Genomic DNA, 24,231 nt, shown 5'->3' with positions numbered 1-24,231 from the left:
TTTTAGAGTGATCCGAAAACCGTGTGAAGCATATAGTCAAAGGGGCTCAAATGATAATGTTTGTGCTAATGTTAATGAACTGCCTTGCTGCGCAAGGCAGTTCACTATCCTGAGAAATAAATAACATAAAAAAGGCTAATATTATTGCACCGCCTTCGGCGGTGCACTAACACTAGAGGAATAGGCAGACTTTTAATTTGAAACTTTCAGTAAGCTTCATTTTAATGACCACGCTAATTCAATGTGCAACTCTGGTTTGTTTAAAGCAGTCCCATAAAGCCCAAAAGACCAATAACCTGATGTGAAAAATGTCAGGGCTTTTATTTTGAAATTTTCAGTAAGCTTCATTTTAAATAGACACACTAATCCAATGTGTAACAGTGGTTTGGTTAATCCACCAATATAATGCCCAAAACAGCAAGTAGCTCTAGATTCCAGCTCAGCCCTCCTCTGTAATAACTGAATGATCCACCATGTTGTAGTTCTGACCTTCTGCTCTGCCCTCTGTATTAAGGTGTTCCACCATGTTTAGAACTACAGAGACCTTGTAGGCCAAACCAGCAGTTGCCATAGCGATCAAGCCTCTGCCAACTGCTGTGTGTGTGTGAGAGACACTTCATGTAACTTAGAGAACACCCAGTCACTTTTAATGAAAAAAGCAGTCTGAACGACCCCTTCCCGTTCGGGAACCGTTATGCCGATCCAAAAGCCGTTTGAAGCATATGAGAGGGCTACTTGTCGTCTCCGATAGTCCCGTGATTCATATCTGTAGGTCATTCACAATAATTGCACTGAGGAGAGAAAAATGGTGTGTGGTGAGCTCAGTAATTTTTCAAAAACCTATATTAAACACTGAGGGGGAGCGTCAGTTGGTCATGTCCCATCACTTTGCTCTGAAGCACCTGGACAGAAAACCGTAAGCCCTAGAGAAATTTTGAAAACATTTTACCGGAGCAGACATGCGGTGCTATCTCCTGACCAACTTTCATACCAATAGCACAAGTTTTACGGCCATGAGAACGATTTCAAAATTATTTTTGGGTCAAAATTCCACCATGTTCCTCACTCTAAAAAAGCGGCAGTTGGTGTCAGTTACACTCTAAGGGTTCGGCAGTTGGAAATTTCGCTCGTTTTTCGCTTCTTACGTCGCCGTCGTAACTCCGATCCCCAATAAAAGTAATAGCAATAATGCCGGCATCGAGCCGCACGATTTGATACCACTTTTGTGGTTGGGCACGCAGCGGTACGAGCCGCATTAACGGTGATGGAAGAATAATAAATAATAAAGAGGCGTTCTATTGGGTGTAGAACAATAGGTGCCTGCCATGCAATGCATGGAGGCAGTACTGACTTGCTTCGCAAGTCAGTACTGCTCTCCTTATGCATTGCTATGGCATGCCCCTAATCACATAACTGATTAAACACTTTTAATATAACCTTTAACATTAAAATATAACACGTCATTTGTTATTTAAAGACTAACATTGACTTGATTTGTAATCTGCATAATTAATCTAAGAAAATAAATTTGTTTTATTGTTCATTTATTTATTTTAGTTTGCTGTCAAAAATAAATTAAACTGTTTTTATTAACTAATATCTACACAGTGAGGAATATGTGGCATGTTCTTTACCTTGTGTTCATAATAAATATTTAAGCACTTTATTCAATTCTGTTTGGTAAGTTTTTTTAACCAGTTTTTTTAAAAAGTACAAATATAAAAGAAAACGTTTTACACTAGAATAGAATAAAATGGAATATAGATGTTGGTATTTCCCTGATCTCTGTTTTCCTTGTATGTTCAATGTTTTTCCGTCACCCAGCCAGTTTCCTTCGGCTCTTTATAACTCCTTGCAAAAAAAAAGCCATGTTTATTTGGGTGTGAACCTCATCAGTTCACTCATTTTCAATTACGGTATTTATTTATGCACTATTTTTACAACAGGTCAAAAAAGTTCCCTGAAGTTTCCTTCTTCCTTATATGGTCTGCTTCCAGATAGCTGAAGTCTCGTACAGCTTGCTTGTATCGCGGTAGTTTGGATTAGCCGTTCAGCTAGCAGTGAGCTAACTAAGAAGAACCGGAGCGGACATAGGAGAACTCGGGAGAACCAGCCAGAGAAGTGAGCTGCTCCGCGGCCGCCTGTTGACCCACAGCCCGCGATCAGTGCGCTCACCCCGACATGAATTCAAATACAGCCGGTCGATCAACGCCAGAAGACGGGGAGCTAGAGGACGGAGAGATCTGTGATGATGAAACCGAGGAGAGAGCTCCTCCGCGGCGGGGGGAAGGGCGCAGGCCCCGCGGCGGAGCCAGGCCGCGGCCGAGAAAACCGCACCAGTCACCGCACAATTTGCGGCCTCTACTGGGACCACCACCGCAGGATTTTAGGCACATGATGCCCTACAACCCCGGCCCTCACCTTCACGGCCCGTTCCCCCTGAACCTCAGACAGCCAGACCGTCCTCCAGTCCCTCCGCCTCCTGGGATGCCGCTTCCGCCGCCACCCGGCCTCGGTCTGCTCGGAGAGCCCAATAACCGGTCCAACTTCTGGGAGCGGAGCCATGGAGCTCTGGGACGGTTTCGGCACCGGGGCTTGCCGAACGGAGGACGGGGGTCCTGGAACCGAGGTCGAGGTCTCGGGGGGAACAACAGAGGAGGACCTGGAAGACCCGGACCGGTGGACATCCACGGATCTCCCTCCAGAAAGCGTATCCTTCACGGATCTGACAGGTTTAGAACTGGACCAGACCAGGTTCCGAACACTTCAGGCTATTCACTGAGCTACCGGGAAACCCAGAACCAATTCAGAACCGCATTGCGAAAACACAACATCTTACCAAGTACTTTTGTTTAGTTTCTGGAGCCAGTATCTTAGTACACTTGAAACAAAACAAAACTAACAAATAACTTTTCTCAAGATGTAGCAGTTTTAAGTCAACACCTGGTTTATATGAATGAAAAAGTATTAGTTCCACTACCAGATTATTTTTACTTACGGGAAAAATTATCACCCCCCAAAAAAATGTTCATTTTCACATCCTGTAAATTAGAAGACGAATTTCAACACGTTGGTTGCAAATATTCGCTGCTAATCCAGTAGATTCTTACAGATTTTACATTTATTTAATAGTCAAATCTGTTACTCACACAGACTGGATATCAGCGATCAGCAGCAGATAAAAAACTACCTCAGATTTTGCTGCAGCTGTTTTGATCATATTTAAGAGACATAGACTTTATCATTCAACTATACATTTAAAATGTACAAATTGAGCAAAATTTCTTTGCAAGGCTCCAATAATGATAAATAAATTGTAATAAATAAAAAGTATCACTATGAATATACATAATAAAAATATTAATGGAAGTTTAGCAGTTTTATTGTATTAGGGATGCAGATGATGTGGAATTTCATTGTTCTGCATTTGAAGCTGCTGAATCATGTGTTTCCAAGAAACATAAATTCAGATTAATCAGTATTCAGTCAAATGTAAATTATTAGTCAATTATTTCATCAAACATGGAGTTTCTGGACTAACTTCCCTAATTCTCCATCAGTTTTGCAGGCAGAAAGTTCAGACTGCAGCTACACTCATGTCTCCAAAACTGCTAATTTTAGGAAAAACTAAACTTTTCCCTTCTCCCTCCCTGACCCATAAAGTGTTAAGTCTTCCTTATCAAGAAACTCAGAGAAGCAACCGCCAAGAGTCCGGGTCAGGAAAGTGGGTCCTAACGCCTCCAGACAGGATCCCAGTATGAACGAGAGCTTTGAGGATCTGCTGTCCAAGTACAAGCAGATCCAGCTGGAGCTGGACTGCATCCGCAAAGCTGAGACCATGGCACTGGAGCCGGCCGCCTCTCCCGCTGTGGAGGAGGTCCCCGCCGCTGCTTCTCCTGCTGCAGAGGGCCGACTGGAGCCAGAACCAACACCAGAACTGCCTCTAGTCGGAGCAGAGCAGCTGGAGAAGGATGAGAAGAAAGCTTTCCAGGCGTTCAACATCAAACCGCTGCGGCATAAACTTCTGACGCCGGCGGAACTGGATGAGCTGCGTAAGAAGCTGGAAGACCAGGAGGCAGGAGGTGAGTTTTTATTTCCACAGGTTTTCCACTGGGATGTGGTGACATAAAGGTCTGTCCCAGTAACTAAATTTGCTGGACGATAAATCGTCCCAGCAATTGTAGCATAAACAACAATATTGTTGTTTTGAGACCATTTTCAAGTAATAAAATGGTAAAAACACAAAAAAACATTCTCAAACTTTAAATTCTGATGAACATTTAATTCTGGAACAGGAATATATTTGAAATATCCAAAATAAATAAACAAAACAAATAAAATCCATTATGAAATCCCTAAACAAAATTGTCCTCCAAAAAAAGAGCTAGTTGAGACCAAAGCACCAGACTGAAGACTTTAGTCATCCAGTTTTTGGTAGAAAGAGAGGAAAACAAAAGGAAATTATCAAATTCGTTTTAATTTATGATGCTATTAATTAATTTATTGCTTATTGTGGCAGGCCTAATGACATATCCACACTGATACGTGAGGCGTTGTGTCTGTAAGCAGGACTCAGCCGAGCAGAACCTCAGCTTTCCTCTCACGCTTTCACTCCACTGCCGCTGTGTCACCAGGTGCAGAAGCAGGAAGCTCCGACGCTGCAGTACCTGAAGAAAATGTGGCTGCAGCTGCGGAGGAAAAGCAGAGCGCGTCCTGTGGCGAGGAAACCATTCCAGAGGAGAAGCAGAACGCTCAGGATGCCGTCTTGTGTCGCAGTGAATCGTCGGCGTCCAGCGAGGAGTCGACTCTGTCGTCTGACAAGGTGAGCTGGATGGAGAACATGGACTGTTTCCACACCTGGTAGTCATTCCACACCGTTGTTTTTTATTGCTAAGCAGTGGTGAAACCTTAAACTGCTGCTGCGCAAGTTACTCAACTAGCTGTTGCTAGGTAACCAAAGAGTAAGAGTTGATGCCACCATCCTGAGAGGTTGAGCAGCTGAGGCTGTTTTCACACCTGGTAGTCTGGTATTCAGTTACATTTTCAGCTGCTGCAGTTTGTTTCAAACAAGCAAACTCACCTGTGGTGGCTCTGGACCGAGAACCACTGAAGGAAACGACATAAAAACCTCAGAAGAAGACACTGAGCACTTCTTCACAAAATGTAAACAAAAATGGAGGATTGTCAGATTTTAGCGGCTGTAGGATTAAAATTTTTTTTGTCTTTGGTAAAAGACTAAGAACCATTTCTCCTGTTAGCACTAGACTCTCACATTTGTTTTGGTTCCATTTACCCAGAATGCCTTGCACTGTAGTCCACTTCCTGGTTTTGGAACGATCTCCGGACTTCGAGCATCCACGTATTCATTCAAACCACACCACAGTTCAGTTAAACCGAACAGAGATCAAGGTTTTTAGGTGGAACTCTGTCTCTTTGGTCCACATCAGAGTGGATTACATATTTACACCTCACCGAACGAACCCGACTTTCTAGACAAGCAAATCTAGAATTGGATTGAAACAGACTAAATGTGGCTGGTGTAAATGCACCCTACAGTCTTTCATCTGCCTACATCTCCCAGAATGCTGTGCGGTTCTGGATTAGAGTTAAGGGAAATTATTGACTATTGTATCAAATGTATTATCTATTAATATTGGTCTATCACGAGATATATTATCTATTTATTGTCCAACCCTAGCCAGAGTCCTGCTTCTGATTTTACAACAGATCATTAAATCATTTCAGTTTCCATGGTGACGCTGCAGCTGTGAATCTGTTGGATGTTTCCCAGCTTTAGGCCCCGTTTACACGACAACGATTTCGGGGGAAAACGGAAGAGTTTTGTTGCGTTTGTAGTGTGCATTTACACGAAACCACCGAATGTTTTCTCTAACAACGGCACAGATTGAAAACGGGTTCCAGACCAGCTCATGCATAGTATGACGCAAAACATAGCTGCTTCCTACAATCCACAGAAGAAAAAGAAACTACTCACAATGCTGGTGTTACTGTTTCCCCATCAGATACGGTTCCCTCAGCGTCTCTTCACCGCTCCGCACAGCCCAGGTGGCAAAATACACGGCTGCTTGTTCAGCGCTCTTATCTAGAGAACTACGGACCAGGACCAGCCCGGCTCCAGACGAGTTTAACAGGAGGGGCATCGACTTATTTTGGGGGGCAAAATGAGTCTACGTAGCTGAACATAGACAACAACACCAGCAGCCTACAGGCTACTTGTTAACAAGCTTAACATGCTGTATTGATATTAGCCAGTCATCTTTTAGCTATCATCCCCTGCATCCAACAGCTTTACTCAACTCAGTCGGTTAGTTCGGGGGCAAAACTGTGCCAAGTTATTTACGTTTTGCTTGTTTGCTGCCATGATTCTAACACACACCTGCGCAGCAGCATCAGGTCTCCCGCTGCCTCACAGGTGTAAACCCAGCGCAAGCGTCTCAGCGTTCATGTTGCGTTTGAAGGCGGCTCGGAAAAACAGGTTACGACTTGTTAGCGACGGATAAAACTGTTTTAACTGCTGAAAAAGGTAACAGAGGACACGGATATGGGACGTGCGGGAACTCCTATTTTATCAAATTGATATAGGAATAACAGACTGTTGGCCATTCCAAGGTAAAAACAATAAACAGCTTCCAGTCCGGGCCGCTACAGACACCGTGAAAGCTCAAACAAGGTTTTTCGGCAAAGTTATCCCACTTTTTCCAACTGCATGCGCCCTAATCAGACGCACACAATGCGTGTTCTCTCACGGAAATCCACATGCCTTCAAGTACAACTTTTTTTTAAACACATGCGCACTTTCAAAGTTTCAAAGAACCTAGCTCCAACTAGGCGCAGCGAGAGCATTACACGTTTTCGATGTGCACCGTTACTGTGTAAACACAGATCGTAATCAGAACGTTATCGTGTAAACGATCCAACAAAAACGGAACAAAAGTGCCGTTTTTGTTGGATCGTTGTCGTGTAAACGACCCCTTAGTGTGACCTGGGTCATGTGACCATCATGTGTCTGTGTGTCTTCAGCCGGTGGAGAAGCTGGAGGAGGAGGAGTTATCGGAGCTGCAGCTCCGCCTCCTGGCGCTGCAGTCGGCCAGTAAGAAGTGGCAGCAGCAGGAGCAGCAGGTGATGAAGAAGAGCAAAGATCGGATCGTTAAAGCCTCTCAGGAGAAGAACTCCGCTCCCGGTTCTGGAGCCGCTCCGCCGGAGAGGCAGCGAGTCACCACCAGGTCCGCCTCCTCTGCTGCTGCTGCTGCTGCCGCCGCCGCCGCCGCAGAGCAGAACAGGAGCAGGTCCAAACTGTCAGAGAGAGACAGACCCAAGAGCGGGCCCAGATCAGCCGACAGGGACCGGATCAGACAGAGTCCAAAGCCAGGGCCCAGAGTCCCGATGGAGAGGAGCCGAACGCCAGGAAAAGCTCACGGCGTGAAGAGGCTGATCAGCCCAGGTGAGATGAAGGAAATACAAGCTGTAAAAATTACTTGTCAAACAAGATGGCTGCCCTGGGTGCCAACACTCTGAATTATGAAAACCCAACGAGCTCATTGGAGAAAATAATCCAGTTCTTCCAAAAATTAGCCTTCAAAAATCAAAAATGTTATTAATTAATCGCCTGGCCCTATAATGACCCTCCTGACCTCTGACCCTCCTGACCTCATCATGTCTGCCTCTCTCTCTCCAGGCTCCTCTGCCAAGCAGGCGGTCAGGAAGCAGCAGCTCCGCACCTGGAAGCTGCAGCAGCAGCGGAAAGAGGAGGAAACTCGGCGGCAGGAGGAAGAGGAGCGCCGGAAACGCGAGGAGGAAATCCGCCGGATCCGGGACCTGTCCAACCAGGACGAGCAGTACAACCGCTTCATGAAGCTGGTGGGGGGCAAGCGGACGCGCAGCAGGGTGAGAACCTCAGAGCCGCGCCGCGGGCTGAGCTCAGGTCAATGTGATGTCATCGTCCGGCCACCAATCGGCTGCCTGTGTTCAGTCCAGAGACCAGGACCACAGGAAGTCTGCCGGGAAGCCGGGCCTGGACTCCTCAGGGAGCCTCTACCAGTACGACAACTACGATGAGGTCGCCATGGATACGGACAGTGAGACCAGCTCACCTGGTGAGTAGGATACACACAGCTGACCCGTACTTCCTGTTTACCGCTGAATGACACTTTTCCTATTTCCATCAGTGCCGTCTCCGATGCACAACCTGCTGCAGGCAGACGAGGCGGCGTGTTTCCCTCCACTGGGTTTCTACGGAGCCGAGGCTGCGGCCTACGGAATGGTACGCTCCCCACATCGGTCTTTGTTTACATCCTGTACCATACACTTCCCACCACACCCTGACCCGTCAGTATCAACTCTAAATGGAATGTGTCCCAATATATAATTTGAGAAAGGAGCGCTCCCCACTTGTTTCTGTTTAATCTGATTGTAGTGGTGAATAAAGTAATCTATTACTGTATGGAGTACCATCCATCCATCCATCCATCCATCCATCCATCCATCCATCCATCCATCCATCCATCCATCCATCCATCCATCCATCCATCCATCCATCCATCCATCCATCCATCCATCCATCCATCCATCCATCCATCCATCCATCCATCCATCCATCCATCCATCCATCCATCCATCCATCCATCCATCCATCCAATGTCTCTCTCCTCCTCAGGATTTCTCGCAGGCCTTCCTCTCCCCCCTGCTGTCTGGCATTCCTCCGCCGCCGCCCCTCCCCCCGCCTCCTGACGACCTGGATCCCCCACCCAAGCCGCCGTTTGCTGACGAAGAGGAGGAGGAGGAGATGCTGCTCAGGGAGACGTGTCTGATGTCGATGGCCAACAAGAGGGTGGCAGCGGCCGAGGTGAGTCTTACTGGTGGAACTGGTCCCAGCTGAGTGGGGTAAAATGAAGGGGCATCAATAATCTGATGAATCAGCGATGTTTAAATTCCACTGAGCTTTCAGAAAAACAACAATAGTTTTCTCATTTAGACCTGATCTAATCTTGGCTTCTAACTACTCATTTTAAGTCATACAGGAACTTAAAATACTTGAATTTCAATCGGATATTTTTTGAAAGTTTACGCTTCATATTATGTCTGCAAAGTTCTGCAGTAAACTTGTAATATAAGTTTAGGAGAAAAGACTCAAGAGATTATTTATATTGTGTCAAAGCATTAAATTGAAGCAGGAGGGTCATTCACCTCAACACAAACTGATTTGTACAGTGTAATAAATATTTATTATTCCTAATGACTGAATTAGTTATTCATCTGTGTTATTGAAATAAAGGTTATCTTTTATTCTACATGTTATTGAAATTTTTTGATTTTTTTTGTGGGATTAGTGTTTTGTTGGTGTATTAGATGTGTGTGAGAATTTCAAAACAAAATCTAGTTAAATTTTAGCTTACTTTGTCCCTGCTATATACAATATTAAAACCTAGTGTCTAGTCTAGTTTCTAGTGCAAATATCTTAGTTTTGCCTTATTTCAGTTCTTCTGCGTCAGAAGTAACTTTTCAGTAAGGGACAGGAGTTTGTTTTAAATGAATAATTCTTGAATACTGATTAAAAATACTAGTTCCACTGGCAGATTATTTCACTTTGAACATGAAAAATGACCCAGTGGAACAAGTACATTTAAATTTATTTTCAAGAATTACTGACTGAAAACAAGCTCCTATATCTTGCTGTAAAGTTACTTGTCAGTTATTTTCGTCGTATTTCAAGTGCACTAAGACATTTGCACTACAAACTGGACTAGCAATACTCGGTAAGATTTTGCGTTTTTGCAACAGTAATAAATGTGATATATTTGAAAACCCACCTTGAAAAAGCTGTTGAATGTTTCTGTGGGAAGCGTGAACTCTGCTACGTTTTCTGTCCCGGTCAGAAGAGCTCCAGCGGTCCTCCGTCCCCCAGCTGTCTGCCTCCTGCTGAGCTGCAGCCGCCTCCCCGGGGGAACCTGAGCACGGTCAGCCTGAACACGGTGCCGCCGTCTCGGAGCAGCCGCTTCGGCAGAGCTCATCCTGCAGCCAGAGGTCCGCTGGTGGTGAGTCGCTCCCAGATGTTCCCAGTTTGCCCCAAACTGTTCTGTTTTGTCACACACTGGTCCAGGATCAGCCTCTCGCTCATGAATGTCTGTCTGCAGCTTCCCAGGCACAAGTCAGTGGTGGTTTCCCTCAAAGATTCAGACGACAGCGACTCGGACATGGACGCCTGCAGCTCCTCACAGACCGTGTTCGGAGGGCTGGAGTTCATGATCAAAGAGGTCCGACGGACTGTGGAGGTGAGCGACTCTTTAATCCAAGATGTCCGAGCATCCTTAAAAAGTCTTAAATTCATGTATCTAAAACTAAGGCTTTAGAATGTCTTAATTTTCCCCTTATTTGTTTAAATATTAAAAATGTTAATCACAGTTCTTACATTTTGTTGCGACAGGACTATCTAATCTTCTATTTGCAGTTTTTTGTTCCCACAGGACTTTTCTGTCAGGCAAATTTTGAGCCACCTCATCTCTGTTCACTTGAAAAAACATCAAATCTTACCAAGCGTTTTTGTCTAGTTCCAAGTGTAAATCTCTAAGTACACTTGAAATAAGACAAAACTAATTTACAAGGAACTCTTCAGCAATATGTAGGAACTTGTTTGACATAAATATAGTGCGGAAGAGGGCCACTACTTTGGCACCTTATTTTTAGTGCCTGTTTTTCAGAGGGAAACTGAAAAAAATAACTGACTTTATTCTCAGAATTTTGACTATTTTTCTCATAATTCAGATTTTTTTTTCCTTCAGTATTCTGAGTTAAATCTATATTCATAGTTTTTTCTGTCTTAAATTTAACTCAAAGTGGCCTTAGAAAGGCCTTAAAAAGTCTTAAATTTGACTTGCTGAAACCTGCAGATGTAATCTAACATTCAGAGCATCATCTGTTTTCTGATGTTTGTTAGGCGACGAAGCCAAAAACGGCCTCAGGATGTGAGAAGGAGAACAACCCGGTCAGAACCCCAGAATCTCTCCCTGAAGCCAAGAAGGCAGAGTACCGGCTCCTCAAAGAGGAGATCGCCAGGTAGTAGCAGGACGCCGTTACAAACATGATGGAAACGTTGAGATGTTTGAGGGCTGAAACGTGTCCTGATGCTGCAGCAGGGAAAAGCAGAAGATGCTGAAGGATCACGGCTCTCCTGCTGCAGCCGATCATGTTCTGGAGTCTTCCTCGAGACCGGCGGCTGAGCTGAGGCTGACTGAGACGGAGCAGAGACTCAACAGGCACAGGTGAGGCACCTCAACACCTGCGGAGCGCTGTGTGAGGCGTTCATGTTTCAGCCAGCTCATCCTGTCTTCTCCTGTTTCCACAGAGAGCTGCTGCAGAGGGACGAAACCGTCCTCAGACACCTGCTGCAGCAGGAGCTGAAGAAGACAGAGACACTAAGAACAGCTGAAACCAAGATGGTCAAACTGAGGGAGCAGCTGGCGGCTTCAGAGAAGATCGTAGCGGCCAACAGGACGCTGCTGAGGAAGCTGCAGGAACAGGTGCGTAGGCCTGTCATTGTCGCAAATTTTGATGGATGATAAATTGTGCCAGAAGTTATTGCAATAAATGATATTGTAGTTTGAAACCATTTTTAAGTGATATTTAACTGTAATAGCATAAAAATGCAAGAAAACATTGTCAAAGATTAATAAACTTTAAATTCTGTTTAATGCTGGAACTGGAAAACATTTTAAATATCCAAAATAAACAACAAATAAAATGAATCATAAAGTCTCGGCAAACAAAATTATCCTTCAGAAAAAGGGCTGCTTGAGACCAAAGCACCAAACTGAAAACTTTTATCCAGTTTTTTGTAAAATGGCAGAAAATATTTACAAAAAGTGACTTATATTTGAACGATCCCTTCTGTGAGTTGCATGGCAGTGGATTAGGGCTAGGAGAATATAGTCATAATATTAGCAGAACAAATATGCAGTTTTACCAGGAAAATTACAAGAAAAAAGTTGTTTTAATGAGAAAAGACTTCAATAGATCCCAGGATTTGACCTTAGTTTATATTGTTCTTTCTTTGAAATAGACTCAGCTGTTTGCATGATCGTTTCAAATTCCTGATTATTTAATTCTGATGGTTAAATGATGAAGTATTTCTATAAAGTATTAAGTTTTATTTGTATACCAAAGTATAACTTCACAAGATGACATCACACTGAACCGTGGAAACCCAAGGAGAGCATAGGTGGAAAAAAATCCAGATTTTCCAAACTTCTAAAACCAAATATCTGATCAAATCGATTAATCGCCCAGCCTCAGCTCATTCTGTCCTCGTCCCGTTGGTTCTGATGCTCACAGCAGAGTCTTGTCCCCTGCAGGTTCACCGAGTTGAGCAGCGGGTTTCCCAGAAGAAGACTTTATCCGTCCGACTGGAGCAGGATCTGATGCAGGCCCAGCTGGCTGCTGGCAGAGGAACCAAACGTCCTGCAGAGTCCAACCAAACCACGGTGAGACATGGCTTCCACTTCCTGTCAAATGTCAATGTCAAATTAATTTATATAGCACTTTAAAACGGGTATAAAACTGCACCAAAGTGCTGTACAAGAACAACAAGAACAACTTCCTGGTCCTTACTTCATGTTTACAACACTCCAGATAAATAAAAGCTCACAGATCCTGAAAAACTCGATGTGAAAAGAGTCATGAAAATGTTCGTGTAGAGGTCCAAAGTCCTTTTTTTAAAATAAAAATAGATTTTATATTTCATTTGGACTGAAAAGTTACAGAATTTAAGTTGCTTGACGTCCATTTTGATTCTTTCACAGCCAGTGATCCTTCCAGGTGTTGGTCCACTGTGTTTGTTTTAAATTAAATTCAGAGTCAGAATGTTCCTTTATCAGAAACTTTTATAGACCTTCATGCTTCCTTCTTCTGAAAAGCTTTATGGAGATACATGAGTTCATTTTCCAGGCCCACATTTCCCAATTCTTTATTTACCATGAAATGACTGTTACTGATTAACCAGAAAAATTTTTATTTTCATTATCACCAATTTTCAGGCGTGTCTGTGTACTTTCAATTTGTCTGTCACTTTGCCCCGGATGGATTAAATTTTCCTTATCGAGGGGCAAATAAAGGATTATGTGAGTCCCCTGACTGATGATAGTTTCAATGAAACGCATGATAGTTTTCAGTAGACCAATATTTCTGGTTAAAAAGTCAGAACTTTATTGTTTTTTTCCACTTTTTAAATTGAGTTGCTGCTGAAAAACATTTCCATAATGTTGAAAGTATTAAGATACACCTGCAGCCTCGAAGCAACAGCGCCCCCTGCGGTCAGTGTAGTGCCACAGTTTGGTAACACACCTGTAATAAATCTCCTAACTTTCTGACCGAATCGGATTAATCCGGAACTCTGCCTAACTTCACAGGTACAGTACAGGAAAGCATATTTGTTTGAAGGTTATTTGTGCAGGCTAATAACTACTCAGCATCAAGTTACAGTGATATAACTGTTAACTAATGTAATACCTGGCTAGATGAGTTAAACCTTTAAGCTAACAATGATTCAGCAACTATAGCAATGATAAGGACATGACGCAAATAAACAAATAATACAAGTGTTGTAGTGTTTCTGGTTTGGGTTCACTGGGGGGAACCCTGTATATAGCAGGTGTCAAAGGTATTTTTGCAGCTGAGGGAGTTCTTAGCCATGTTTATGCTGCCAAGAGAGAGATTGTGATAACTATAAATTTGTCACATATTGTGCAACCCTAAAAACTCCTGCTGAAAACTACAAAACAACCTGGTTGAATGTTTCAGACATTCCTGTTTTTACTTGCTGCGTTTTGAGAGATTTTCAAGATTATCTCCAGAAGTAAAAACTGTCACTGATTGTGTTCCTGTTTGTCTCTGCAGTCCAATAAGCTGCCGCGTCTGGACGCGGCGCCTCGCGGCTCTGAGAGGCACTTTGCCGAGCTCATTGCTCAGAAACGGCGATTACAGCAGCTGGAGTCGGAGTACGCCCTCAAGATCCAGAAACTGAAGGAGGCTCAGGCTCGGCGGAACAAAGTAGTCCCAGCAGAACCTCCGCCCCCAGCCGCCATCCCGCCACCCGCCCCTCAGGTCCAGCAGCTCCCTCCCGCCAGTCCCTTCCACCTGCCTCAGCCCTCCCTGCATGACCTGTCCCAGGACAAGCTGGTTCTGGACAGCGAGGATGTCCCTGAGGCCGAGGATCCAGAACCAGAACCTGCCCTTGCCCCAGCTGCAGCTAAAGGCGGCCGCCGCTCTTCCTTCCGGCAGTCCAGCAGCTCCTTCACTAAACCCCACCTGGAGACTCCAAGCTCTGCCCCCACTAAAGACGGCAGTAAGCCTGCCAAGATGGCGTCCAGCACCGAGACGGCGTCCAATGCCGATCTTCCTGCGGAGATGTTTGCCGGGCTGGACGTAGACGGCCTGAAGAGCCGGTACCAGCAGCAGGCCCGGCTGGAGGAGCTGCTGCAGAGGGAGCTGCAGAAACTAAAGGAGGACACAGATGTCTCCCCCACTGGACTGGTAACGACCTCTGACCTCTGATACAGCTCTCACTTAAAGCTGAAGTATGTAACTTATAAGAAACATATTTGTCATCCGTTATGTATGAGACAGATCAGCTGTGAAAAAACTCACTTCCTCTGCTCCCTCCCAGTGCTCCCAGTACTAACTGCAGAAACAACCAATCAGAATCAGGAGAAAGGTCTTAGTGCTGTCAAGAGATTTCCTTGACAGCCAATTTCCTTGTGTATCAGCCAATACCCTTGTGTATTGGCTGATACACACAAGGGTGTGTATCCTTTGTGTGTATCAAGGGATACACACAAGGGAGGAGTGTGTGATCAGCCAATACACCCTTGTGTATTGGCTGATACACACACTCCTCCTTTCTCTTTAAGCTGCAGCTTAAAACATTAACTTAACATTATCTACAACATACCCTTCCACAAATGCTCAAGCTAGTTGGCATTGCAATTGATGTTGATGCTAACTAGCATGATGTTTTTGAGCAGCAAGTACATAAGGTTGATTGACAACACTAAGACCTTAGGAGCCTGTCTCATACCAAACTGACTTGACTTGGCGACACTTTTAACAAATATGGAAAAAAACATATTTTTGTAAAAGTTTCATCCTGCAGCTTGATTGAACAGATTGTTGGTGAATTGATCTGACTGATCTGATAGTCAATCATCACCAAATCATTAAGAATGATGTTTTTAGAGTTAACTCCTGTTTTTCTCTTTGTTCCTGGTCAGATGGTCCCAGTGGAGCTGGAAGCTGGGAACCAACCCGTTGTGTCGGAGCTGAAGCCGGTCTCGTTTGAGCCGTATCGCAGCCCGCTGCTGGTCTTCAGGTCATACAGGTAGGAACCACCAAGCTGCTCGCTATCACAACATAAACTCTTCATCAGAGTTTATGACCAGCTTTAGGGCTGGTCAATAAAAATTGCTGCCTGGTCGTAATTAATAGAAGCTGTAAAACAAACAAGATGGCCGCCCTGCACATGACGACTTCACTCTGAATTATGGAAACCCAAAAAGTGCATTGCAGAAAAAATAATCCGCATTTTCCAAGATCTTTAAAAACCATAAATTTGATTAATTAATTAAATTGATTTATTGCCCAGCAGTACAAATTGTCGTTTTCTTTAGTTTTCCAACCTTGTTTCTCTCTGGCAGGTTCAGTCCGTACTACCGGACCAAGGAAAGGTTTTCCCTGAGCTCCGTTACCTACAGCAACACCATCGAACCAAACAAATGTTTCTGTCGCTTCGACCTGACAGGGACCTGCAACGACGACGGCTGCAGATGGTGAGCGGCTTGACCTCTATTAGGGCTTCAATTATTTTAGTAATTAATTACTATAACAATTGGATATAAAAATGTAAATTTTTCATTCAACCACTTAAGCCTTTTTTATACAATATAAAAAATATATTAAAGATGCAAATAAACAGAGAGTTCAGTAGTTTTTAAATAAATAAGTAAATATTTTTTATTGCCTAAAATGCAAATAACTTGTTTGTTTGGAAAAGATAAAAAACATCTCAAGCTAACGTAAGAACTGTTTTGCAAAATTGAGGAAGTTTTTTATTTTATTTTACAGTTTCTGTTAACCTTTTCACAATAACTTTTTATCATCCAGTAAAATTTGTTTTAAAAAATCAGGCGACACTTTAAAATGTGCATCACAAACTTTGGTGTAAACTCTGTTTCGGTCTCTCTGTCTGCAGGCAGCACATGAGGAACTGCACGCTGAGCGGGAACCAGCTCTTCCAGGACATCCTGTCCTATAATCTGACCCTGATTGGTTGTTCAGAGAGCAGCTCAGACGAGGAGGTCCGCGCCGCCACAGGTGGGTTTAATCAGAGAGCAAAGAGAGAAACTGTTTATCGGTCGGATCAGTGGAAACCAGAATCAACTGTCAAACGGTTTCATTGTGCAGAGAGCTACATGAAGAAGCTGTTTGGTCCAAACAAAGACCGGATGGGTATCGATCAGAAGGCGGTTCTGCTCGTCAGTAAAGTCAACGAAAGCAAGCGACATGGTTGGTAGTTCCTCCTTCAGCCATCTGATCATCAGCTGCTGGTTTCAGACCTGTGACTCCATCTGCTCTTGGCTCCTCAGTGCCTCCATACACGACCTGCAAAGACACGAGGAGGTGGAAACCGAAGCCGTCGGCGCCGGGATCCAACGCCCCCGAAGACGACAGCGATGACGAGGCAGCAGCTGCGTATCTGACGCCTGCAGGAAGAGGTGAGGCTCCTCAATGCTCTGAAACGGACTCCAGAAATGAGGAGCAGCATTTTATAAAGCTTTATTAAAGAGGTGGTGTTATGTAAAATCGACTATTTTGAGTTTTACATCATGTTATGATGTTATTCCTTCATCAGAGACGTAACTGGAGTGTTGCCTTGATTCTTTCATGCATGCTTTAGAAATCCTCTCATCTCCATGGTAACCATTCAGCTATGCAAAACACCTAGGTGGACCTAGATTTGCCTTCAAGGGTAAAGCTCCTCCTCAGAGCTTCAGTTTTCAAGCTCCAGAGCTTCTCTATTGCAGAGCAACTCTTCCACTCAGCTCCTTCAGACTAGCCTGCAGTAATTAGCAAACACCTGGTGGAACTACAGTACTGAGCTCATTACAGCAGCTACTTCTCAGTGAAACGTTGGTATAAAAGTTGTTAGAGGATTAATGAGTGATATTGTTATGACTTCTTGAAGGTGGAGTTTCAGAGAGAGCAGAAGTTTCTTAAAGAGACGGTGGCCTAATTGCCAGGTGTCACATTTGATATATATAGGATTTTTATAATGAATTGAAGGTGACATTGTTACTTCGTTGTGCTATAAAATGTCACTACGTGGTTGGAAAATACATAATACTGGCCCTTTAAGGCTTTGTGATGAAGCGTGACAATAAAATACATCACCATAATCGAACAGGACTGGATTTTAAAATAAACAAAAAATTATTTATTTATTTTTTTTTTTTACATTAAATAGTGCCTTTTTAAAAATTATTTAACATGTTTATGTTTTGATTCTTTCTGACGTTTTGGTGTCTCTGTGTCTTGGTGTTTGACCAGACGACCTGTCGAAGGGCATCATGCCGGCCGTGGACGTCGTCACCTCTGAGGACCGGCGCTACTTCATCAGCGAGACGGACGACATCTCCAACCTGGAGGCCAGCATCCTGGAGAGTCCCAGAGACACTCAGCTGTGGATCAAACTGGCCTTCAAGTACCTGAACCAGAGCGAGGCGTGAGTTCCCACCTGAGCTGCTGCTGGTTCCTCCCCGCTTCTGGTTCTGGGTTTAACTGGTGGTTGGGTCTCTCTGCAGGTCTGCGGCGGAGTGTCTGGAAGCGGCTCTGAACACGCTGTCTCGAGCTCTGGAGAGTAACTGCGACGACCCGGAGGTGTGGAGTCACTACCTGTCTCTGTTCTCCAGGCGAGGCAGCCAGGAGGAAGTGAGGGAGATGTGTGAGATGGCCGTGGAGCACGCAGCCGACCACCGGCTCTGGTGGAAAGTAGGTTCTCCCCTTTCACTCCACAGGGTTTAAAAATACTTAATAAATAATCTTATGTTGGATTTGGAAAGCACTATTTACAGTTGAAACCAGATTTTTTTTATTTTTTTTGTACCTAACAAAATAACAGACATTTATTTCTCCCTGTGTGGAAACTTTTCTTAAGGTCAGTTAAAATTACCAAAATTATTTCTATTTACTAAATGCAAGAAAATGTATTGAGGATATTTTTTACATATTTTTTTAATTGCATTTTTACATCATGTTTTAGTATTTAATTTGAGCAGGAATGTAATTTACCTAAACTTAAAAAAATCAAATTCTAAAATACTTTATTAATCCCAAAGGGAAATTAAATGTTTTTGTAACTTCCATTAATTCAGATTATTCAGAGAGTTACAGTAGTTAGTGAAGGCAATGAGTATTTATTATTCAATGACCTATTGTTACATTTTATGTTATTAAAATTGTTGGGTATTTTGCTTTGTTTTCAGAGCGGTCAGTTGTACAAGGTGTGAGACGTTTCAAACCATAAAATTTAGTTTAGTTTACCTTTTCCCTGCTGTAGATCGAAGATATTCTTAATAACAGTTATACATATTATAGTGAATTAAAACTGTTTGCTTTAGTTAATTTATATTGTTTTTATCTCAAAAGTGATGCTGGAAAAGTTTGAAAGGTTTTACTGTAGAACATTCACCAACCCTGCCTCTTCAGTCCTCACTGATGTCGAACCATCGAGTGTTGAACCTCCATCAGGAGTTTCTTTGGGTCTCATGGTCCGTTCTGTCTGCTCCTCAGTACCTGAACCTGGAGCGGTCGTTTGAGGGGAAGGACTACGTCTGCGACCGGCTGCTGCAGTTCCTGCAGGGCGAGGCGGCGGCGGGCGTCACGGAGAAGCTTTCCTTCCAGCTGATGGAGGCTCTGCTCTACAGGGTGCAACTGAGTCTGTTCACGGGCCGGATGGAGAGCGCTTTGGCCGTCCTGCAGGTAGAACTCCACCTCCAGGTCCTGGTGGGACTTTTAATAAGTAGATAAGAGTCATGATGGACTGCTGACACTTTGGCTGCGTTCACACAACAGACAAATGTGACCTAAAGCTGCTTTCTTTTGCCAAAATGTGACATGCAGACAACTTTTTTGCGACATTCTGAACGGCCCAATTATGATCCTTTCACTCAAAAAGATCCAATCTATGCCACTTTGATATGTGGAATGAATTCAGATACACATCCGATGGTTTTCAAAGTGTCTGCAGTCAGAACGCTCATGTCGCATTTTTCCAGGCGTCTTTGAAATCGGCTCAGGACCACAGCATGGCGGAGTTCCTGACGGCCGGCGACCGGGCGCTGCTCTGGCTCTGCTACATTCACCTGACCGAGTTCGACCAGCTGCCGGCGAGCCTCTACGACCCGGCGGAGTCCGGGCCGGGACGGCTCGTCTGCACCAAGTCCTTCCAGCTGCCCTGGAGGACGCAGGAGGACATCAGCACGCCGCCCGACATCCTCATCGCGCTCTTCAAAGGTCTGAGGTGGCAGCGCCGGATCAGCTCAGACTCTGACCTGAGATTCTCACCGGGTCTGTTGGTGTTTCAGATGCCATCAATCAGTGCAGTGAGGAGAGTATGACGGACGCCGAGAGGACGCTAGCCTGCATGCCGCTCTACACAAACCTCATCCTGCTTTACAAGGTTCTGCAGCGGTGAGTCCATCACTCTTCTCTCTGCAGAGAATAATTCACCTCACAAATCCCAGTCTGATGCTGGGACTCTACTGGGTTAAAGCAGCTGCAGACAAACTCTTCTTCTCACTGGAATTAGTTAAACTTTAACGAGAAAACGTAAAGTTTAACTAATAAGCAGTTTGTTTCACCCTGATGAGTAACATCTGTGATCCTTCAGGTTTGATGACGGTGTGGATCTATGCGTCTCTCTGTTGGAGTTTTGTCCCGACTCGTGCACGCTGCGCGACGCTCTGGCCGACCTCCACATCAGCAGAGGGAACGGCGAGCAGGCGGTCAGCATGTGGCTGAACGCGCTGGCTGACTGTCCGCACAACGCTCAGGTGTTCTACCACTGCTGCAGGTTCCTCATGGCCCAGGTGAGCTCACCCACCTGCTCACAGACCGCCGGTTAGAGAGCTTACAAGCTTCTGTTCTTCATCCTGGGTTTTTAAAATCATCTGCAGGACAAGTCCAACGCCATCCTGCCTCTGTTCCGAGGATTCATCCTGTCACTCTGTGAAGACGAGCAGAGTCAGAAGACGCCTGTGGACGTCCTGCGGTAATGAACGGGGACATAATGCACATTTTTGATTTGAGTTTCTACTGCTTCTAACTAAACAGCCCAAGTGCTTAAAAAAACCATTGAGATGTTTTTTTGATGTCTGGAAAATGAGCCATTTCAACAACCTCCTTAGTTTGTTGCATTTGACAGGCACTGCACTGTTTCCTAGCAACCCCAGCAGAGTTCCACCCATTACCTGCCTATTCTAACCTGTTCAAGGAAGCATAATAGGTCACCTTGAACGCTCTGCAGATCTCCACAGAGGTTTGTGTGATATTTCCGTTGCTTTCTGTCCCATCAGTCACATCCTGGGCTTCTCCAGCCAGGATCTGCTGATCGGTCCCATCATCAGGAAGGAGCTGGAGGAGCAGCTCAGTCAGCAGACGTCCTTCCTTCACCTGCTTCACTGGTGAGTCGTCTCTCTGCTGGAAGCCTCAGGGCTGAAACTGGGTTTTCTTTAGAGTTAGATCTCTGTTTCAGTCGCTGGATGTGGCTACACGGTTCAGATAAAGAGGCTGTCGAGGCTTTTGAGCGAGCGTTGGGGTCAGTCCTGCAGCTGGAGGAGCTTCACGCGCTGTGGATGGAGTGAGTGTTTCCGCTGTGGGATGAAATGTAACCAAACAGAAAGGTTTATCCCCGCTCCTCTCACGGCGACTCTGTTCTTCTCTCAGCTACCTGCTGTTCAGCTGCAGACCGCAGACCATCAGCGTCTCCAGAAAGCTGTTCCCAGATCTGGTCCATCGCTGCCTCAGCACACTCCCGTCACGGTTGGAGCTTCCTTTTAATCCCGCACAGTTCTGGAGCTGCTACCACTTCCATAACAAGGTTAGAATTCAGCTCTGACTTCATCGCATCTCCAATGACGAATAACGACTCAGACTGTTGGACAGCAGATGTCTGACTCAACCAGAAACCTTACTTATAAATCCTGCATTGCTGAAACGATTTGGGTTCCTCAATAACTAAAAATCCTTGAGGGAAATTATCTAGACTTGGTTTGATTGGGGACCAAAGTTGCATTTTCAGCTGCTGCACTGTGTCAAACAAACTAAACCCTTTGAAAAGCTTGACTTTTTGTTTTGTCTGACTAATTGCTAGAATAACCGATGGAGTACTCGATTACTAAAATACTTGTCTGCTTCAGCTGTAAAATCCAGTTCAGTGACAGCAGGACTTGTGTACCTGCTGTTTTCCTTCTCCAGGTTGTGTCCCTCTACCTGAAACACGTCCCGCTGTCCCAGCGCGCTCTGGTCCTGGAGAGACTGAGAAACGCCATGTCGAGCAACCCTGAGCTGGGCCTTAGGTACACACACACACACACACACAGCCAGGTGTCTGAGTCTGAGGCCGTCTGTCCTGGTGGTGTGTTGCCTCTGTGTGCGAGTCCCACACTTTGCTTGCTTTGCAGGTTGTTGCATCAGGAGTTGGTTGAGGGAAACATGGAGCAGCTGAAGTTTCAGGCCCGCATGCTGACCAGCAACACTCCTCGATGTTTGTCCAGCTGGAGAATGTGAGTGACTGTGGTTCCTGGCTGTTCCTGCCAGTTCGATTCAGACACTGCTGATGGTGTCGAACATGAAGAGCACGTTGTGTGTCGCTCCAGTGAGATCAGAGCTGACTGACTGTCTGTGGTGTTTGTGTCCAGAGCAATCGCTGTGGAGCGGGAGCTGAAGGAGCGTGGCCAGGTGAGTCCCAGAACTGGGTCAGGGGTCTGGATTATCCATTAACTGGTATCATTCAGTCTGCAGCGACCACAAGCGGCCACCAGGTGTCAGACCTGCTGTTATACTTGAACACTTGTAGAGTGTTTTCACCCCAGACAGTAGATTTGGTTAGACTGGGGATAAAATTTAAACACTTATTGAATTTTCAGCAGCTGAGAGAATGACATGTTCCCCTCCTCGCCTGTGGGGGCACTGCATCAAGAACTACTGAAGGAAATGACACAAAAACCTCTGAAGACACAGCTTTTTTAAGATTTGTTTCACACTAGAAACAAATCTCAAAATCAGTTGTAGATCTGGGGTAAATGTCCCTGCAGCAGTGGGTCTTGGGGTATTTTTTTAATTTTGAAGCTCATCTCTCTCCTGCAGGTGTTACCTGTCCCAGCTGTTTTTGTTTGTTTGTTTGTTTGCCTCTGCTAAACTGAGCTGACGCTCCGGCGTCTCCGGCTCTTCTTCTTCTTCTCTTTTATTTTGTCTGTTGTTCTTCTAGATGCGTCTTCTGTATCAGCAAGCTCTCCAAAACCTGCCGCTGTGCGCCGCCCTGTGGAAAGATGTAATTCACCTGTGACACACACATACACACACTCACAAACATACAGGTAACGCTACCTCACCTCCTGAGTCTGAGCTCACTCACCGTGAAAATAGGACTCTTAATTTTAAATATCTTCTAATATAGGGGTTTGTGTTGATGATATCTGCATCAACAAGCTGGGCTTGCAGGCCAGATTTGCTCAATACTAGAATTGAGGTTAGGTTGGGGCTGCAAAAAATCTTTCAGAGGCCCGCAAATGGCCCCCGAGCTGCACTTTGGGCACCAAAGGCTTGGGCACCCAAGAGTTAGCTTTCAGAAGCAACTATGGATGAGTTAAATGAGTATTAATCAGTTAGCATCAGGGCTGCAGCTAACAAATATTTTACTAATCAGTTGTTCTGACAATTAATCGGTTAAAAAAAATTGTCTGTATATTCCAATTAACGATTAATAGTTCACTAAATTAGTTGACGATTATTTCAATAATCGATTAGTTACAATTAATCTGATTAATCGTTTCAGCCTTGGTATTGATGAGTCTATGTGGATCAGGTGACTGAGCTGTTTTGACTCATCTGTGTACAGCATGTTCACCTGGCCCTTCCCTCCGCCCCCTCCATCCCTGTGACCTCATCTGTCTGTCCTCCCACCCTGCCCTCCTCCCTCCCTCCTTGTTCCTACTGCCTCCCCCTCTTTTCCCTGCCCCTCCTCTCTGCAGCGGTTGTTGTTTGAAGCAGCGGAGGGTGGCGCCTCCGACCGTCTGCGGCGGCTGGTGGACTGCTGTCAGCAGGCGGGGGTCAACCTGAGTATCGGGGGGGTGGATCTATGATCAGACTGATAGTAGAGCTGATCAGTAGGTGACTGATTGACGAGGTAAGGCCACGCCCCCCCAGCCTGCCATCCTCCTACCTCAGTGAATGTAAGTATGCTGCTGCTGAGTGACGCCTTTGCTCTTCATCACCTTCTCTTTAGTTGCTCTCACCTTTCAGTTGGACTCATTTCCCTCCCTTTTTTTAGTTAACTCACCCAAAGAGGGGTGGGGGCAGCCCCACCCCCAACCCAGACCCTCCCCCACTTTTTTGTTTTCTTTGTGTGTGGACTTTTATTTTGGTAAACCGATGAAAGACAAGTGTTCAGGTTATTGACCCAGTATCTGTGCGGAGACGACCCCGCCCGACTGTATAGTGTTTTCTGATTGGCTGAGTATTTGTAAGAGACTGCCTCGGAAACGAAAGGTCGCCGCGGGAACCCACCGAGCTCAGCCGGACTGCTCATGTGCAATCTGTTGTCATGACAACTAAAGAGACTTTTGTGCTGCCACTTTTGTTTTCTACGTGTCAGATGTTATTAAATTATTTTATATAAATATGGAAATGAGCGTCTTGGGTTTTTCTTGTGTCTGAGTGATTGTTTGGAATACCAGGATAACATCACACTATAAAATGAAATGTTTATAAAGTAAAAGCTAATCTATGTTATATTTAATGTGGGACTCCGAATAAAGACACCAGAAGACTCCTGATGAAGACTGATCAACTAACCCATCATGAAGACAAATCTTTGCTGAACAATAACATATGACAAAAATAGAAGGAAATCTATGAATTTAATACCTCTATAAAGTGAAGTTTATAGAT

The 24,231-nt window shown here is 44.8% G+C and overlaps 1 protein-coding gene across 2 annotated transcripts; it reads left to right on the top strand.

Moving 5' to 3' along the window:
• Positions 1 to 2,041: 2,041 nt before the first annotated feature.
• zfc3h1 (zinc finger C3H1-type containing) lies at positions 2,042 to 23,968 on the top strand. 2 transcript variants are annotated; one of them, XM_017305372.2, is made up of 35 exons: positions 2,042 to 2,710; positions 3,693 to 4,082; positions 4,635 to 4,822; positions 7,042 to 7,462; positions 7,697 to 7,905; positions 7,991 to 8,114; positions 8,187 to 8,281; positions 8,675 to 8,863; positions 9,897 to 10,052; positions 10,152 to 10,289; positions 10,952 to 11,070; positions 11,148 to 11,276; positions 11,360 to 11,534; positions 12,366 to 12,494; positions 13,906 to 14,541; positions 15,279 to 15,385; positions 15,702 to 15,833; positions 16,256 to 16,377; positions 16,468 to 16,569; positions 16,650 to 16,778; positions 17,611 to 17,785; positions 17,865 to 18,051; positions 18,853 to 19,041; positions 19,338 to 19,575; positions 19,647 to 19,752; positions 19,952 to 20,150; positions 20,238 to 20,332; positions 20,637 to 20,744; positions 20,816 to 20,920; positions 21,007 to 21,160; positions 21,538 to 21,638; positions 21,744 to 21,845; positions 21,981 to 22,020; positions 22,550 to 22,612; positions 23,313 to 23,968. In XM_017305372.2, the coding sequence occupies exons 1-35, from the start codon at positions 2,182 to 2,184 to the stop codon at positions 23,421 to 23,423; spliced, it is 6,192 nt and encodes a 2,063-aa protein (XP_017160861.2). In that variant the 5' UTR covers positions 2,042 to 2,181; the 3' UTR covers positions 23,424 to 23,968. The 2 variants fall into 2 exon arrangements, with proteins under 2 accessions (XP_017160861.2, XP_008410110.2); XM_008411888.3 differs by having other exon boundaries at positions 9,894 to 10,052.
• The last annotated feature ends 263 nt before the right edge of the window (positions 23,969 to 24,231 follow it).

This window comes from Poecilia reticulata, chromosome 6 (assembly GCF_904066995.2).
Source record: "Poecilia reticulata chromosome 6, P_reticulata-male-v2, whole genome shotgun sequence".
In the NCBI taxonomy this organism is placed as follows: domain Eukaryota; kingdom Metazoa; phylum Chordata; class Actinopteri; order Cyprinodontiformes; family Poeciliidae; genus Poecilia; species Poecilia reticulata.
Note: the sequence above shows the minus strand (reverse complement) of the source record. Positions and strands in the feature narration are given on the sequence as shown.

What these genes read in the sequence shown, in the direction of transcription:
- zfc3h1 (XM_008411888.3), top strand. Translation starts at nt 2,182, where the DNA reads ATGAATTCAAATACAGCCGGTCGATCAACGCCAGAAGACGGGGAGCTA. An exon ending in GAAGAGGCTGATCAGCCCAG is followed by an intron (nt 7,463 to 7,696) that starts GTGAGATGAAGG and finishes CTCTCTCTCCAG; the next exon opens with GCTCCTCTGCCAAGCAGGCG. An exon ending in CTGGTCTTCAGGTCATACAG is followed by an intron (nt 15,386 to 15,701) that starts GTAGGAACCACC and finishes TCTCTCTGGCAG; the next exon opens with GTTCAGTCCGTACTACCGGA.